Raw genomic sequence first — 16,974 nt, forward strand, 5'->3', positions numbered from 1 at the left:
GTGCATTTGATGTGACCAAGGGCAGCTTTGATGGAACCTAAGCCTTCAAACTACTTGGTATATATCTGCTTGTACTACTACCAAGCGAAGTAAGAACAAACACCAAATTATGTAGAGATGACCCAACCACATAAAAACCATTGATAACATCCTACAAGCACTAACAACTGGCTAAGAACACTTTCATCATAAAAAAGAATTTGACAAAATGAAACAACCATACCATTACTACGCACTAAACCGAAGTGGCTATAATCGTCAACTCCAATACACAACAGAAACAACTACAAAAGCAAAGAACACACTACACAAAGTAAAACAGTGCGGTACAACCACCTATATACCTCAAATTTTGCAACCAACATATGAAACAAAACATTCAAATTGCTTCCAAACACTTCCACAAAGAGCACTTTTTGAGCAATATCTTTATTTTTAACAAACACACTATGAAGTTCAGTCACTCGGGTGTTCCAAATATGAAGAGCGCAATAAATGTACAGAGCAATAAACTCCCCCAAATAAAAACAACGGAAACAAACAAAAAATGCAATTTCAGACAAAAAAAGTCAAATGGGTATTAGATAGCAAGTGCATCGCCATAAACATACCTAATTTATCAACCGACAGTAACAAAAAAAGCTGAAACAAAAATTGAATCATACATTTGATTGTGTGTAATAGAATTCGAACCCAAATACGACAACCACCAGGCTTCATTTAATCAGAGAAGTAAACAAAACTATACAGAACTGAATACACACTTATGGAATTTGACAACTAACAACAAAAACTCTGATACCAGTTTTTAGAAAAATGCACACTATCGATGTTACAACAACAGAACAAAATGATGTGACTTATGTCTATTCAAACAAGGCTACATAACATTCAAAGTAACATAACACATAACAAACATAACACATGACAATACAAAGTAGAATTAGCAACAATGAATACACTCCAGTCTGCCTTATCAGCCTGCTGCTAACAAAATGCTTGGATGACGACATCGCCGTGTGACAATTGTATCAAGGAACTTTGCTAAAGACATGCACATCGAAGACTGAAAGGTTCTGCTGCTGGTTGACAACTGCCATGCCCATCTGGTCATCAAAAGCCTCCCCAACATCCATATTGAATTTTTGCTACCCAGCACTACCTCCCTCATTAAGCCACTGAATATGTAGGTGTATCAGCTGCTTCAAGAACCATTCCAGGAATCGATTGTGTGACATTATTCTCAACAAAGTAGACTTCACCCAAGCTACCATCAATACTATTGACATCCGATCTCTTGCCAAAAACATCAATCTGCTAGAATCCATGCCATGACCAACTTAGCTTGAAGAACCATCATACCAACTGCCCTCACCAACTGCTTTCGAAAAGCTGGATTTGCCAAATTTCCAAATCTCTTTTCTCCATTGCTTCTGCTGCTGATAGCGTAGAACCACAGCCACCCAAGTTTGCTGACAAACATGCAAATTCTTTTGCTCCAACATTTGACATCAGTATTATCGAGTCCATCTGTATGCAGCTCGACCTTCACAACCTGCTGAAGACTTCAACCTCAACGCAGCCCTAAACCTAATCTGCCTCAACTGCTTTCACGCAATGAGATAATCCATCATCTTCAACGTCTGATCACCTACAAACTCTATCAAATAAACCTGACTTTCTTGATGTGCAATCAGACATTGTTAGACAGGGTCCTCTCTGTCAAACTTCAATCAGTGGTTTTCTTTTCTTATTTTGGTATGCAAGTTTTAAAAAGGCTTCAAATTTGTATAACACAATAAGTCATACTGTTTTTCATATTTCTTTTGGGCTAGTTGAATTTTTTTACTGAAAATAGTTTCTTGTCTTAAATCAGATTGATAGTGCCAAATGTAGTTTTACATAATGGTGAATTTCTAATTTTCACCTCAGCTATTCGTTTTTCTGATGAACCAATACGATGTACATTGTTTGTATGTATACTTTATACTAAAGAATACAACATTTAATAATGAAAGCTTCCTGCTGTGTAGAATGTAACCAAGAGTCACCATCTACGTACACATGTATATGTGTCAGTAATGATTGTTTAGCACTTGCCCTCATGAAACATGTATTTAAATCGCTAGCCGTTTGACCATACACACACCTGATCCAGCTTGATGTTAATCCCATGTTAAATGCAACACAATATACAACATAGCATATACACTGCATTGCATGAATGCACCTATGTACACACGACCTCCAGACTTCAGTATGAGGTTAGCATATGGAACATTCATTATTGGGCCATTCTGGCGTATTAATGGCAAGAGCTCCGGTTCCACGGTCGGCTCGATTACTCGGACTGCGTAGTAAATTGATGAGACAACAGCATCATACAGACATGCGTAGAGTTATCACCTTGGAATACATAGCACTGTCCGAAAGCGCACCATTTTGCCAAACCATCAATCGAAACGAGATGACCCCCCAAGTTTGAAACAGCGGTACAGCTGCCTCAAGAAATTTTGAGTCATAAAGTCCATTTAGTTTTATACATGTATGCAGTTATATACATTAATATACATACCCATTTATCTTTATACATGTATGTAGTTATATACATTAATATACATAACCATTTATCTGCAATTTGTTTCTTTACATAAACTTGTATGTGTATCTCTATCATGTACCTAGAAGGATACAATTAACAAATACTAAATCATATCAATAGTTGAAATAGGTGTTAGTTGTTTTTTGCAGTCTAATGCATTTACATAAAGTGATTATGTGCATGCTGCATTCAGTGTTATTGCTTGTCGTGGCAATTACTCTATTGTCGATCGGCTGCTGAATCTAATAAAATGTTTCTATCATACACTGACTGAATGCATATGCTATAAAGCATGTGTTTAGTTCTGATAGCCTACACACACTAAACTATAAAGAGGTTTTAGTGGTTTTAATGACGATTGGCAATCATGTGCTTATTGCTGCGAAATCTGTCTTAGTTCTCTTACAATTGTGAGAACAATAGATGGAATCGATGCGCTTCACGTGTACCTCATGTACTAGTATGTATTCAAAATCTGAACATGTCCTTAATTTATTTCGTCGATCAGAAGCACGAATAAACATGAAAAGGTGTCAGGTGATTTCAGGTGTCAGTCTGTTCTTTACTTTCCGTGTGTTCCCTTCTGTCACCTTCCTAGATTTCAAGTGATATCTCTCTCCGTGGTTGCAATCGCTGGTTACAGCAAAAAGTGAGTTACCGTCTCTAGAGTTTACAGTCAGATTAGCTCTAAGTTATTGTCTTGTCATTTAAAAATGAACTTACAAAAACCATAGTAGATATTCCAAGAAAATATCGATATTGTTCTAACATAAGCGACTGTTTTGGTTTGAGGTGATGTAATTGCCAAGATGTTTCAAGATTATAATCGATAGAACTTGATCTCAATTAAAAGGCTCAGGTTTGAGCAAAAGTGTGATTGTAACATCTGTAGTTGCACTTTGGACAAGAAACTGACAGAATGAAGATAGTGACCCGTAACACTACAACGTTAACACAGTACATTAGCCAATATTAATTATTAAACTGCGCATCTAGTGATGACATTTCAACATTTTTTAGCGTTTTAACTGCGATCTAGTTTTGTTGATTTTAATCTTGAAACATCCTGGCAGATCACCTCACACACCAAAAATAATTGCAAACGATAGATAGATGCTGGTAATTTCTGATAAAATCTGTCAATATATTGTTTAAATTCATCTTTAAGGCTTCGTTTTAAGATTTATTGTGATTAGCAGTGCTAAAATAGCACTATGCAGAGACCTATGTGCTCTTCATCTAGCAATAGTGATGAAGTCATTGTTACGTTGTAAAAGAGGAAAGACCTGCTCAAGTGCAATATAAGGATGTTCAAGGGCATCGAAAGCTCTGACTGTTATTGCTTTGGTAAATCAATGGTTCTTTATTTCAGCTTGACAAGAGGCAAGCAGAAGTATGCGGTACCATTACACATGTCAAGTCAAATTCAACCAACTGCTATATTCTATGGCCTGTTGTTGCCAACGCTTGTCTATGCTGCCGCCAGGGCGCTGCTAATTTTTCCTTACCTCAACAAACAGCGAGAAATGTAAGTATTCTCCTTAGGTTTTTTAAAAGGTATATGTTAATTGTGAGGTTTTTTAGTGGTTTTGCTCTTAGGTTGATGGTTTTAAAACAGGATAAGCGGGGTGTGACTTTTATATGCATATTAAGGGCAAGTTGCCCTTAATATGCATATTCCCTACTTGCCATGCCTACTTGCCCTATAGGGCAAGTAGGCATGGTTTTTATTGGCAAATAGAATACTGCATAGTCAGGCTGTGACAATTGCGGGCAGGTTGTTACCACTGCTGGTAGCTTGTGACAGCCATCTAGAGATTTATATATGTGATCAGGATAGGACAATTACGGGCAGGTTGTTGCCACTGCTGGTAGGTCGGGACAACTATTATAGAGGGATAGGCACCTGTGTGGTCAGACTGGCAATTACGGGCAAGTTGGTGTCAGTGGTGGTAAGCAGTAGTCATGAGAAAATTATAAATTGCGGTATCAAACTGAAAAATACAAGCAGGTTGGTATCAGTGATTTTCGCCAGTAACAGCTTCAGCATGATTGGCAACTGCATGAGCAGGCTATGACAACTATTGGCCAGTTAGTATCAATTCTGGTGGCAATGGACATTTGAAGGTGCTGCGGTTCAGTCTTTTGGTTATAAAGCAAATCCCGCAATATAAGTTTTTCGATGATACTCCTTTGAAATGACATCTGTTGACATCAAAAACTTTATTTTACATATGCGCAGTTCATGGTATTGTTTTCAAATATACATGTATGCCACATGATAAATGGCAGCAAAACAGTTGCCCTTCGTAAGAACTGTTTTTGATGCCCAATGAACAATAGCTATAGTCACGACAAATTAGTGTAGATATTACTTTTTGCGGACAAAGACCAAAAATCCGTAGTTTCCCATTTATGGAACTAAAAGTTATAAATATGCTTTTTTTGTGTTTATAGCGCATTGAGGTTAGTACAATACCAGTTATGTTAACATGCTGCTGACTGTACACTTTTTGATTCAGTAAATGCTGGTTGTGCTGATTGTGTCTTGCGACAGACAACTTCTGTGACCACATGGATCGTGGGAAATGACTTGGCATATTTTTGAGATAAACTATGGCTTTACATAAGAAGTGTATTAGCGGAATTCCTGGCATTGCACTGGTATTAAAAACAGCTTATAAGCAGTGGCAGGTAATGTAGTTGCCTGCCACTTGCCATCAGCCTGACACATTTCCAATGGCTAAATTGAGCAAGGTAGTATCTGTATCGCTAAACATATTAATAAGTGCCGTGAGAGCAAGCTTTAGTGACGTGTTATTGCTGCCAAGTGCAAAGTCGCTATGCGTAATTTAACCACTCATATCGCCCAATGAATCAAATTCATCTCGCGTAGCTCAATCGGTTAGCACACCACTGAGTAAAAGGAAGGTTGTAAGATCAAATCCTCTGCCACATGGATTTTTTTGTTAGATACTAATCGCTATAGCATCACGGAGAATACATAAACTTTGAGACTTAAATAAATAGATTACAAATCACCCACGATTAATATTACTGTTGCTGCGTATGTGTAGCTTCTGTTACAAAACAAAAATTCAAAGACTATTGAACTTATGGCTATGAGTTGTCTGCTCATGATCACTAAAGCCTGGCATCCCGCTAACTTTCTTTCCTGAGTTACGTTCTGTTCTCTTTATGCAAGTTGACTTGGTTTACTTTAATGTTCCTATTGAAATATTGACGTTTTGAGTTATATAATATGGCTGCCTTTAATGTTACCTTTTGGTGCTGCGTTTCGTTGTTTGTTGCTTCTGAAAACCAGATAGCCTAAGATCTGTAGTGAGATTAACCTTTAATCATATAAATTAAATGAGGTTACCGTCATTCGTAATGCTGAAGATGTTTGTGTCCATGTTCATCACTAACATGTGTATTTCAGTTTGCATTAGCTGTTTTCCCTCTGTAGTTGGTTTGCAGCCATTGTTTAGTACAGACTGTAGTTTTGCTGACATTTTTTGCAAAAGCTCCTGTGTAGGATGAGCCTCTACAATTGACAGAAATGAAAAATATTTCAACAAACAAGAAGGCATAAGTTGAAGTATGCAGCATTTTAAGAATCTGTGTCTGACTCAGTCTCTAGGAGTTCTTCGTTTCTAGGAATAATTTTGTTAGGAATCATATTAGGATTCTAATAGTATTCTATTAGGACTTACGCAGCATTAGAAATCTTGTATTCAATTGGTTGATTGTGATTTAGACAACACTTTCACGACGACGAGCTGCGTGGTACGGCCCGGCGAAGCGTTTATGCCTGGCCAAAAGCCGCATGATGCGGCTTTACCAGGTTTCGTACAAATCATTTCTGATTAGTGAGTAGTTAATCAGTTATCATATCTGTACTTAAACGGTACATTATCCGGTACAAAAGTCATCCATTGTCTGTATTCGTTGAGACAATAGAAAATATGTTTACAACAAATTTTGATTGCTGTTTCGTTTTGCAAGAACTTTCTTTTTTACCAGAATTTTTCATTAGCAATGACAAGTCGTGTCAGACACAATGCGGATGCAAATTTTCACCAAATCCAGATCTATCGACTTTGGGTGATTTTTATATAGCAATAATAATACTGAGGGTGATTATGTTTGTCTTCCTCAGTAATAATACGACTCGGACATGTTCAGTTTTTTTAGCAAAGGTTAAAAGGTGGCCAAGTTCATCGCGCAGTGCATTCGTGGTATTTCTATGGCATGAGCTGCTGTAAAATTTTATACTGATTAATTTGGTACCGAAGAATTTATTATAGACTATGCCATTCAAAAGTTATGATAGGTTATATGCGCCTTTGTCAATTATTAGGTTTGACCGAATATTTAATTATGTCCTGTTGAAGAAACTAATTTAATAGCGAAAGAGTTGCATGTCAACATTAAGTGTTGATGTATCTATTTTTCTTTAATAGTTGTAAAACTCGTAATATTATTAACGGTGTTGAATAAACAACCTATTGTAATAACTCAAGTATAATGCTTACTAAACTATAATACTTCCCTACTTTTAAATAAAAAAAATTATCAGATTCTACATACCTGTAGTGAGTGTTTAGTAAAGTATTTCGAATATGGTTTGTATGTTGGAGTTATCCTCTTGTTATGGTCACATGACCGAAATGATTGACGGCCAGTTGAAGAGTTTTGTTTATCGTCTGCATTTAGAAGGAGCGTTAAAAAAATAAATTTGTTATTGATCAAAATTAAATCTAAAACTCTATTATTAAGTACGAACAGATATTACAATAACCCTCTCCTAAGTCTTCAGATTTTGGTGCTGGAAGATGAACTTACACAGAATTTTTGTTAATTTCCATCAGAAGTGTCGATATTTTTTACCATTTTCGATTGCTCTTGATGTTTGAGGTGATTTGGCAGTCCCTATGTTTCTAGATTGCTCTTGATGTTTGAGGTGTTCTGGCTGTCCCTATGTTTCTAGATTGCTCTTGATGTTTGAGGTGATCTGGCTGTCCCTATGTTTCTAGATTGCTCTTGATGTTTGAGGTGATCTGGCTGTCCCTATGTTTTAGATTGAAATTAATAAAACTTGATTGCAATTTAAATATCAGAAGAAAACTTTGTGCAAAATGACATCACTAATCGTTATGGTTGCGATAGCTGATATCGGCTATTGGGTACTGCTTGGTATGGTAGCATAGATATGACTAGCTATGCCACTGCCCATGAGGGTGCACATTACACCCTACTTTTTTTAATCCTCACCAATTTTCGCTCCAAGGAAATAGAACAAACTCACTTGAAAGCAAAAAAGTACAGCATACCTTTTTATTATTATGTCGACCAAACTTGCCATCTCAGCCACATGTTAAACAAGTAACCATAAAGTAATTTTGATTACTTGTTTGAAATGTATGATGTCCTGCCATTTTAGTTAGAGGGAGTTATATGGTTGTATTACATATTTAAGCAGTTTGGTCATTTTTAATTTAATTGATGAAATGATTTTAATAAAAAATATTTTATTTACGCAAACTTAGTCAATAATCTCTTATAACTATTAGAGAGCGGGAGAAGAAGAGAGAAGAGCACAAAGCTGCTCGGGAACAGAGGCGTGCGGCAGCGAAGGAAGAGGTGGAACTAATGGCCAATTCCGTCCAGCAAATCATAATTCACGAGGAGAGCATTGCCGGACTGGTAATTGTCAAGGCTCTTTATGGCCGAATCCATATTGGAGAGCATAGGTAGGTGTTTGAAGAATATAGACACAGATGAGGAAGGCCGTGTAGATATGTATCACGAGTCACATCTGGAAAGAACAGACAGCATATTTTGTTATTTGCTTGCAGAACTGAAACAGCTGATGAATATGTTTTAAACGTGACATGTGCCCTTCAGCATCAAGTAAAAGACTCATCCCTACGGATTCCCTCCGATGTTTCTAAGGTAAGTTATGATTTTTGTTAAGGTCACATCTCAGCTACAAAAGTGTGTTTACGCTTAATATAAGGAGTAAGCATGTTTGGTAATGCGAGCATTATAAACTGTCTGTGTAGACAGCCACACTCTCTACTTTAGCGTACGTGTCGTGACCTTGACATCCAAGTCAAGTGCAGTCGCTTTGCCATTGAAGCGTAAAGGTTGACTTGCAACAAAATTCACATTACAGTTATTTGATATGAAAAGATTCACCATGTCTTACTCTGCTGTGTTGTAGGTGCAAAAAATGTGGAAATGTGATTACAAGCTCTTAAAAGCTCAAAAACGAACAGTTAATCGTAGCCATCATAAAACCGCCGTAGATTAGAATCTCTTTCCAAAACGGCTCAAATGGAACATAGTTGTACAATATGGCTTCTGTTTACACTTTCACGCAACCTCATTGGTCGAAATATTTTCACAAATATACTTCACGCATTCAATAAAAGTATGTCTATTGTTCTTACGCATCTGTTTTATCGTCATTGTAATGCTGTCACTTTCAGCACTGATATCTTATAACTTACCGTAAAAATTTGTTTAATTTTTTAACCTTAGCTCGAAGGAGTACATATCATTGTCTGATAATCATGACGAGCCTGTTGGTCACCGGTGATAATCGAAAAGGCGGTTTTGCGATGGCTGCGATTAACTGTTCATTTTTGAGCTTTTAAGAGCTTGTAATCACATTTCCACATATTTTGCACATACAGCACAGCAGAGTAAGACATGGTGAATATTTTGATACTAAATAACTGTACCGTAAGTCCTCATGCTCAAGCCGCGCGGTTTGTGCTCAAAAACAGATGACTCACGAAAGAAAATAATCCTTCAACAAGCCGCATATGCCCACAGACCGCAGCTAACGGACTGAGGTTTTGTCGTCCTTGACTCCTTCGGGAGCGAGAATGTTGAGACAGGTTTCGCTATACCCTGTCCTCTTGAATAAGAAAACAGACTACATCAGTACATTGTGAAAATAATTTTCTTTTACTTCCAAGTTCGAATTAAAATTCCTGAAAACTTGCATCAACAACTTGTCATGTCTCAGCTAAATTTTTATTTGCTTCGATGTCAGCAGGTATTAACACGCTCTCAACCGCTTGTCTCTCACTTGTGTGTCATGAATTCATATCGCATTAGAACGATAAATTCTTTTCAGTCTAAAGTACAGTATTCCGTAACCATGACCTTGAAAATAAACGAGTAGGTCGCCTAAACCCTGTACATAAAAGTGTATCATGACTGCGATTCTATGGTTATAGCACGGAACTGAACAGAGACCGCATTTATCGAGAAGCCGTCCTAAGCCCCACGTAAGTTTTAAAAACTTGGCTTTAGCCGCGGTCTATGTCCTTGAACCAGAAGCCGCGGCTAATGACAAGCCGCACGGCTTGAGCATAAGGACTTACGGTAATGCAAATTTTGTTGCAAGTCAACCTTTAAGGAATAAAACAGTGTCTAATTTTAAGTACATAAATGCAGCTTGGTGACCAATCAGAGCTCACATTTTTAAGCGTTGATAATGGCTTCAGTAAAATCTAGTTCTAGCACACACAAAATTCTGACAGTTATGAAGCATAATTACTGACAAAGTAAAATACATGTAGAATAGACTAGGGACTCAGGAAATTAAAAAAAGTATAAATTACGAGTTTTTCAACCTTAAAGAATAGAGAAAGCATAATATTACTATGCTTTATTAGTTATCTTGAGGTGTTGACTGATGTTCTAAAAAAAGAATCAAGGAGATTGACCAACTAGAAGCTGAGATATAGCCAGCCAAACACAGGTCTACCTAATAAAGAATCAGAGGAAAACCCTTCGAAAATCCCGAAAACTGTGACGTATAAAATCGACTTAATGTTCATGTGCCGGAGTTGTGCACCCTTACCGCCGTTACGTATAATGATTGTTTTGGCTACGAGATGTAAAACGCTTCTCGCGATAGTAAATAATTTACAGACTAGCTCTGGTTTCTCAGGAAAATCAAGCAAACATTGTGTGGTAAAGGCATTTGCCCACAACCCCTCGCCGTGATTTTTCAAAACAGAAGAGCAGATTTTGACTATTGTGCTTCAAATTTTAACTCGATCTCCACGGATATGCTCCGAAGATCCTCTGTTCAACGAACGGCGCGTGTATAGTCTATATGCGACATCCACGATTGCAGTTCGTTTAGAATAAGAAATGAGAATGTGAATTTTTGTTCATTCATCATTTTTCTATTGTGTATCTGCTGCAGCATTTAGTTGATTTTCATGATTATCGTCACTATTAACAGACTGTAAGTTCACTACAGCCATAATCTTAAAAAGAATAACTTGACCGTGCTGCTCTTGCTGTAAGAAAAGAAAACGATAACTTTTGATTTGATTTTTCTATTGGTCTATTATCTTATCTATGATTATTTTTTATGATTAATATAATAATCATAATGCATATTATACAAAATAATAATATAACTGCGTATAGAATAAATGATGTAACTAATATAATTTGTAGAAAGTGATAGCAGAATGTTGCGAAATTATAGATGCGTGTAATTATTTTATTCTAAAACTAATCTACATGTCAGAGGGACTGGTTCGGAATTCTCAGAGCAATGATTGTTAGGCCCAATTTGATTGTTCTATACTTCCAAGGATTGAACCAATTAAAACGCCGTGATTGTTACTGGAGAGCGCATTAGTTGGCTTAATTGACCAATGGCACACAAGTCGATTTCATACGTCATATATTGATGATTACCAAAACACGTATGTTTTTTGGTAGACCTGTGTTTGGCTGACTATATCTCAGCTTCTGGTTAGTCAATCTCCTTGATTCTTTTTTTAGAACATCAGTCAACACCTCTAGATAAATAATAAAGCATAAAAATATTATGCTTTTTCTATTCTTTAATGATGTTGTGAAGACAAGTCTCATGTACTGACATTAATAGCATTTCATAATCCTATCATCTATTTCGTCTGTACAACAATGAAACTTGTTCAAATCAGAGTAGAGATGAATGTAGTGTACATGTATTCATGTTTGTTTCCTTGATGTGATTGTACGATCACCGTATGAAAAGTGATTTTTGCTCGCAGGCTGAAATGCCAGGTTTTTACGACCCGTGCTGTGGGGAGGCGAAACAACTCTACATTAGATACAAATTTCATAATAAGCTTCATCATGTGACCCTTGCTGACAAGGAGCCTATTTCTATTCCTAAACAAGGTGAGTGGTTGTTCTCTTTATTTGTGAGTGGGAAGGCAATTCCAAACTAATTTGTCAAACTAGTTTGCTGCAAGATTCTTTGTGAATAAAGTATAAAAATGACATAGTAGTTTTTTCATGTTCATTCAATGTGACAATCCATCTATCAATGCGAGGTATGTGCTGGCACTGCATCGGAGGCGATAAAATGATTCCATTAATTTTAGACGCCATTAATTAATCGTTTTACAGTTATACCTCTACTTATGAAAGACTACAAAATTAACTAAAGTTACAAAATGTCTTTCAGTCAAAATTTTGCCTCGACTTACAAAAGATTTTTCTAGAAATTATAGCCTGTTCATCAGTTTTGTGACTTAGCACTTTTGTTTCTCGTGGGTGTGACTCTGAAGCAGGGATTGCTAAACATATTATGGAAATGTTTACTTTTCCATATCCATTTCCATAAACATAAATATTTCCATAATTTTATGGAAATGGATATGGAAATTTTATTTTAGAAATATGGAAATGTTATGGAAATGGAAATAATATGGAAATGAATTATGGAAATGTTATGGAAATGGAAAAAATATGGAAATGAATTATGGAAATGTTATGGAAATGGAAATAATATGGAAATAAATTATGGAAATGTTATGGAAATGGAAATAATATGGAAATAAATTATGGAAATGTTATGGAAATGGAAAAAACTATGGAAATGAATTATGGAAATGTTATGAAAATGGAAATAATATGGAAATAAATTATGGAAATGTTATGGAAATGGAAAAAAATATGGAAATGAATTATGGAAATGGAAATAATATGGAAATGAATTATGGAAATATTATGGAAATGGAAATAATATCGAAATAAATTATGGAAAGGGTATGGAAATGGAAATAATATGGAAATTATGGAAATGAATTATGGAAATTTTATGGAAATGGAAATAATATAGAATTGAATTATGGAAATTGTAACATACACGTAATCCAAGATATAAACAGAGGGGAGTTATATTGTATAGACTAGGCTACATGAATAGACAATGGTAATACACAAACAGCTAACATCAGTGGTATTACAGAAACTATTAAAGGGGTCTGGAAGAAACTAACTCAAATTGTCTCTTGCTCGGCTACATGTACGGACAATGGTAACACACAAACCCAGCTAACATCAGTGGTATTACAGAAACTATTAAGGGAGTCTGAAAGAAACTCTCAAAACATCTCAAATCATCTCTGGCTTAGTTATAGGCAATGGTAGCATACAGTTTTGATGTTGCCTGGACCCTAAATAAAGTATATTAGCAAGCAAATATCATATTCATATTATGTATAAATTAACAACATATTCGGGAAGAGTTGACGATTGCACACACACACACACACGCTCATTTGACACACAAGCGCTCACACATACGTACACACCAGGGATCGCTAAACATATTATGGAAATGTTTACTTTTCCATTTCCATAAACATAAATATTTCCATAATTTTTATGGAAATGGATATGGAAATTTCATTTTAGAAATATGGAAATGTTATGGAAAAGGAAAAAATATGGAAATGAATTATGGAAATGTTATGGAAATGGAAATAATATGGAGAGGAATTATGGAAATATTATGGAACTGGAAATAATATGGAAATAAATTATGGAAATGTTATGGAAATGGAAATAATATGGAAATGAATTATGGAAATGTTATGGAAATGGAAAAAACTATGGAAATGAATTATGGAAATGTTATGAAAATGGAAATAATATGGAAATAAATTATGGAAATGTTATGGAAATGGAAATAATATGGAAATAAATTATGGAAATGTTATGGAAATGGAAATCATATGGAAATGAATTATGGAAATGTTATGGAAATGGAAATAATATGGAAATAGATTATGGAAATGTTATGGAAATGGAAATAATATGAAAATGAATTATGGAAATGTTATGGAAATGGAAATTGTGACAAAGACGTAATCCCTGCTCTGAAGGCAGCATCTCATTCAGTTCCTTTTGCTGAGAAAATTCAATAAAACGACAAATGTTGTTTTCTCTCATTTTGTAATTTGGAGTTATCATCTATCACATTCAGAGTAACACAACTTTTGTTTCTAGTAATGCAAGTTTCGCATCATCTATGTGACGGCAGTTATAACTTATAAGTAAATAAATGCTTCTACTTACGCTTTTAAAAACATTTATTCTTCACCAAACAAAACTGAGACAACAACAACTGAGACAACAACAACTGAGACAACAACAGAACTCGCCTCTTCTGCCTTCCTCCAACTTCCAGTGGTTTTCACTTAGGCTCATCTGGACGGCCAACACCAAAGTGCAGAGTGTTCATAGTTTTTATTCTTTCTTATTCTCATTTTTTCTCTGTTTTCTTTTCTCCTTTTTCATGTGCAGACGCTACCTACTTACGAACATTTGTGTTACGAACAATGGTAGATAACGAGGGTGTTGCCCGTACAGACTCTACAGTCTACACTGTAACCCTTTATAACCTACAGGATGAAATTATTCGCGGAGCTAAATTTCGTGAGAATTGTCTTTTCATGCATATTCGTGGACTAAATTATTTGCGGATGAACACATTCACGAATAAATTAATCCGTAAAAACAGCTAGCACTAGAGTAAAACTTCCACGTACTTATAGCACGTGTTTAGGGTTCTATTTAGTTAGGAAATTTATGTCAATCATGCTAAGCTATAAATCTTACTGAATTCAGAGGGTTTCACGCATATTCATCAATTTGGAAGCCTTTGGTGAACCAACAACTTGTAGTAAGTTATGCGTTTTTTCAACGTAAATAACTGCAGGAGAGATTTTTATGATGACGCTGTGCCAAATTCTGATTAACTTGTAACAATCTTGAATTATTTTGTAAAGAAGTTTGATGCATTGACAATGGGTTTAACTCGAAGCCCTGGGCCCCTGGCGATGATTTTAAAAGAGCTTAGGACTCAGCTACGTTTACTAACTCTGCCTAGGGACTAGCTTCTATTTTGAGGTAGTAGTTATTTTCTCATATGTTAAAAATAAAACCAATTATTTGTGGATTTTAATAATTTGCGGAATTGACAGTAAGCGAATTCGCAAATTGTTAAATCCATCGAATAATCTCATCCTGCAGGGTATGTATATTTAACAATGTTCCATAAAAGCTCATTGTAATCACTGATATGTTTGCTACATTTTGCAGCCAAACTGGCTTTTAATGTGCAATAGAAGTAGAATTATGAGTGTCGATTTATTGTGGGCTGAGTTAAGATAACAGCAGTGATGCTAATAATTAATAAGGTATAAAATTGCAAGCTTATAAGTGACATAATAATTTATCAAATGCTACAAATATATATTAAAAACAAGGGATATAAACAAACCATAATTATAATGTATTCAGCAACAGAAGTTAACATTTTTTCCATAAAGATACTCGCATCATTTGTTTGGCAAGTTGCGTTCTGGTTGTTACTTTCGTATTGAATGATTTTATCTTCTGACTGTTCAATAACTTCCAAAGTGACTGCTGACCTTAACTCTCTTTCTGCTCTGCTAAAATAATCAATAGTGTCCAAACAATTTTTTAACAAAGCAAAACTTCTACGCTTTGCTACCTAAAAACGATTTTCATGAAAATAATGATAAACTTTTAGCCCGTAAGGAGTGCACATGTTATAGTCGGAGACATCTTACGAACAAATTTGATTAATGAACGACTGTTCAGAATTTATCTTGCTCGTAAATTAAGGAGCGTCTGTATACTTTTACTACTCGGCATAATAATTTACGTACTGTACATAAAATAGTTCTAATATGTGTATCTTATAGGTATTAACCATTACTTGTCTTTATTATTTATACAAGTCTTATCTCTGAGTTTTGTGGAGGCTTGGAAAGGCTTATGGAATTTATATGGTAAAATCAGTTTCTCTTTATAAAAGGCTCCAGAATAAATTACTTTCATAAGTAGAAGGGCCACCGTATCTTTTTTATAATTGCGAGTTACCTTTACAGATTACAAAGTGTTGTCTCTTGTACAGAAACTGCCTATCAAGAGCAATTGCTTGCAAACTGTTTGTGGTTTTAAATGAGCTTTGGATGAGTCTGTGAATTTGTTAACCTGATCAGGGAAAATATGTTTGATTTATTTCTGTGAAATGCTTCCATTGAAGAATTTTTTATTTCACATGCGGGTACTGCTACTCCATTACCAATGTGTTTATTAACTATGCTGTATTCCCATCGTTATGCATTAGTAACTATGAAAGTTTATAGCAATTCTATGGAGCGGTTTTAAATCTTGTTATGTTGTGTGTTAGTGTGATATTTGTTATGCAGTAGGTTTAAAGGTCCTATAGTATTTAAAAAATGTGTTGGCTGTCAGTCAAGGTCGAATTCACACACCCACTGACAGGCAGTGTCATTGTTTTATGTCTGGAACATCCCGTACCTCAACCATTCTGCCATTCCAGTCATTTTGTGATATTTGAAAACTTGCTGTCTGTTGCAGGTCACTTGATGTCCAATGCTGCTGGTAGCTGACCCTCCAGTGACTCTCAGGTGCTTATTAGTTTAGGATTCATTTTCGTAGGTGCCACCATCTTTGATAGCTTCAGATTTAAGAAATTTACCTTTTTGTGTGCAAAGCAGCTTCTATAATGGTATAACAATAATCAATTTATTTATTTCGTTGCTGATGCTTTAAATGGAAATACACAGCATGCAGAGCAATAAAGTATTCCTGAACCACTTATACCATCTTTGACTCTTATTGAAGAACTATTGCAGCAAATAAAACAAAAAACGATATATGCTCAATTTACAAAGCTACTAATACACCAATTTGTCCCTTCTTTGTTGTCAACACCCCCAAACCCTGCCTTATGTAAAATCACCGTTGATGAATTTATGAGCTATTGTACAACTTTAAAAAACAAGTACTATTATTATTATTACTATTATTACTGCAAAGTCATATTAGAATCAATACACAAGTTTTAATTTTGAAGGAGAAACAATTTTTTTTATAAATTAATTACAATATTTGAAAAAAGCATCAGAAACAGTTATCCGAAAAAATTTGATTCCCACTATAGTATTATCCAAATTTACATGTGTGATGAGTATAAACAAAGATTTAAGATA

The 16,974-nt window shown here is 35.4% G+C and overlaps 1 protein-coding gene across 1 annotated transcript in view; it reads left to right on the forward strand.

Moving 5' to 3' along the window:
- Positions 1-16,569, forward strand: part of LOC137404881 (dnaJ homolog subfamily C member 11-like) — a 53,502-nt gene extending 36,933 nt beyond the window's left edge. Inside the window, exons 10-14 of the mRNA XM_068091108.1 lie at positions 3,975-4,130; positions 8,179-8,358; positions 8,464-8,560; positions 11,686-11,815; positions 16,340-16,569. Coding sequence (XP_067947209.1) covers positions 3,975-4,130; positions 8,179-8,358; positions 8,464-8,560; positions 11,686-11,815; positions 16,340-16,371 — 595 coding nt within the window. The 3' untranslated portion in view covers positions 16,372-16,569. The remainder of the gene's footprint in view (positions 1-3,974; positions 4,131-8,178; positions 8,359-8,463; positions 8,561-11,685; positions 11,816-16,339) is intronic.
- The last annotated feature ends 405 nt before the right edge of the window (positions 16,570-16,974 follow it).

The sequence above is a fragment of the Watersipora subatra genome, chromosome 9 (genome assembly GCF_963576615.1).
Source record: "Watersipora subatra chromosome 9, tzWatSuba1.1, whole genome shotgun sequence".
In the NCBI taxonomy this organism is placed as follows: Eukaryota; Metazoa; Bryozoa; class Gymnolaemata; order Cheilostomatida; family Watersiporidae; genus Watersipora; species Watersipora subatra.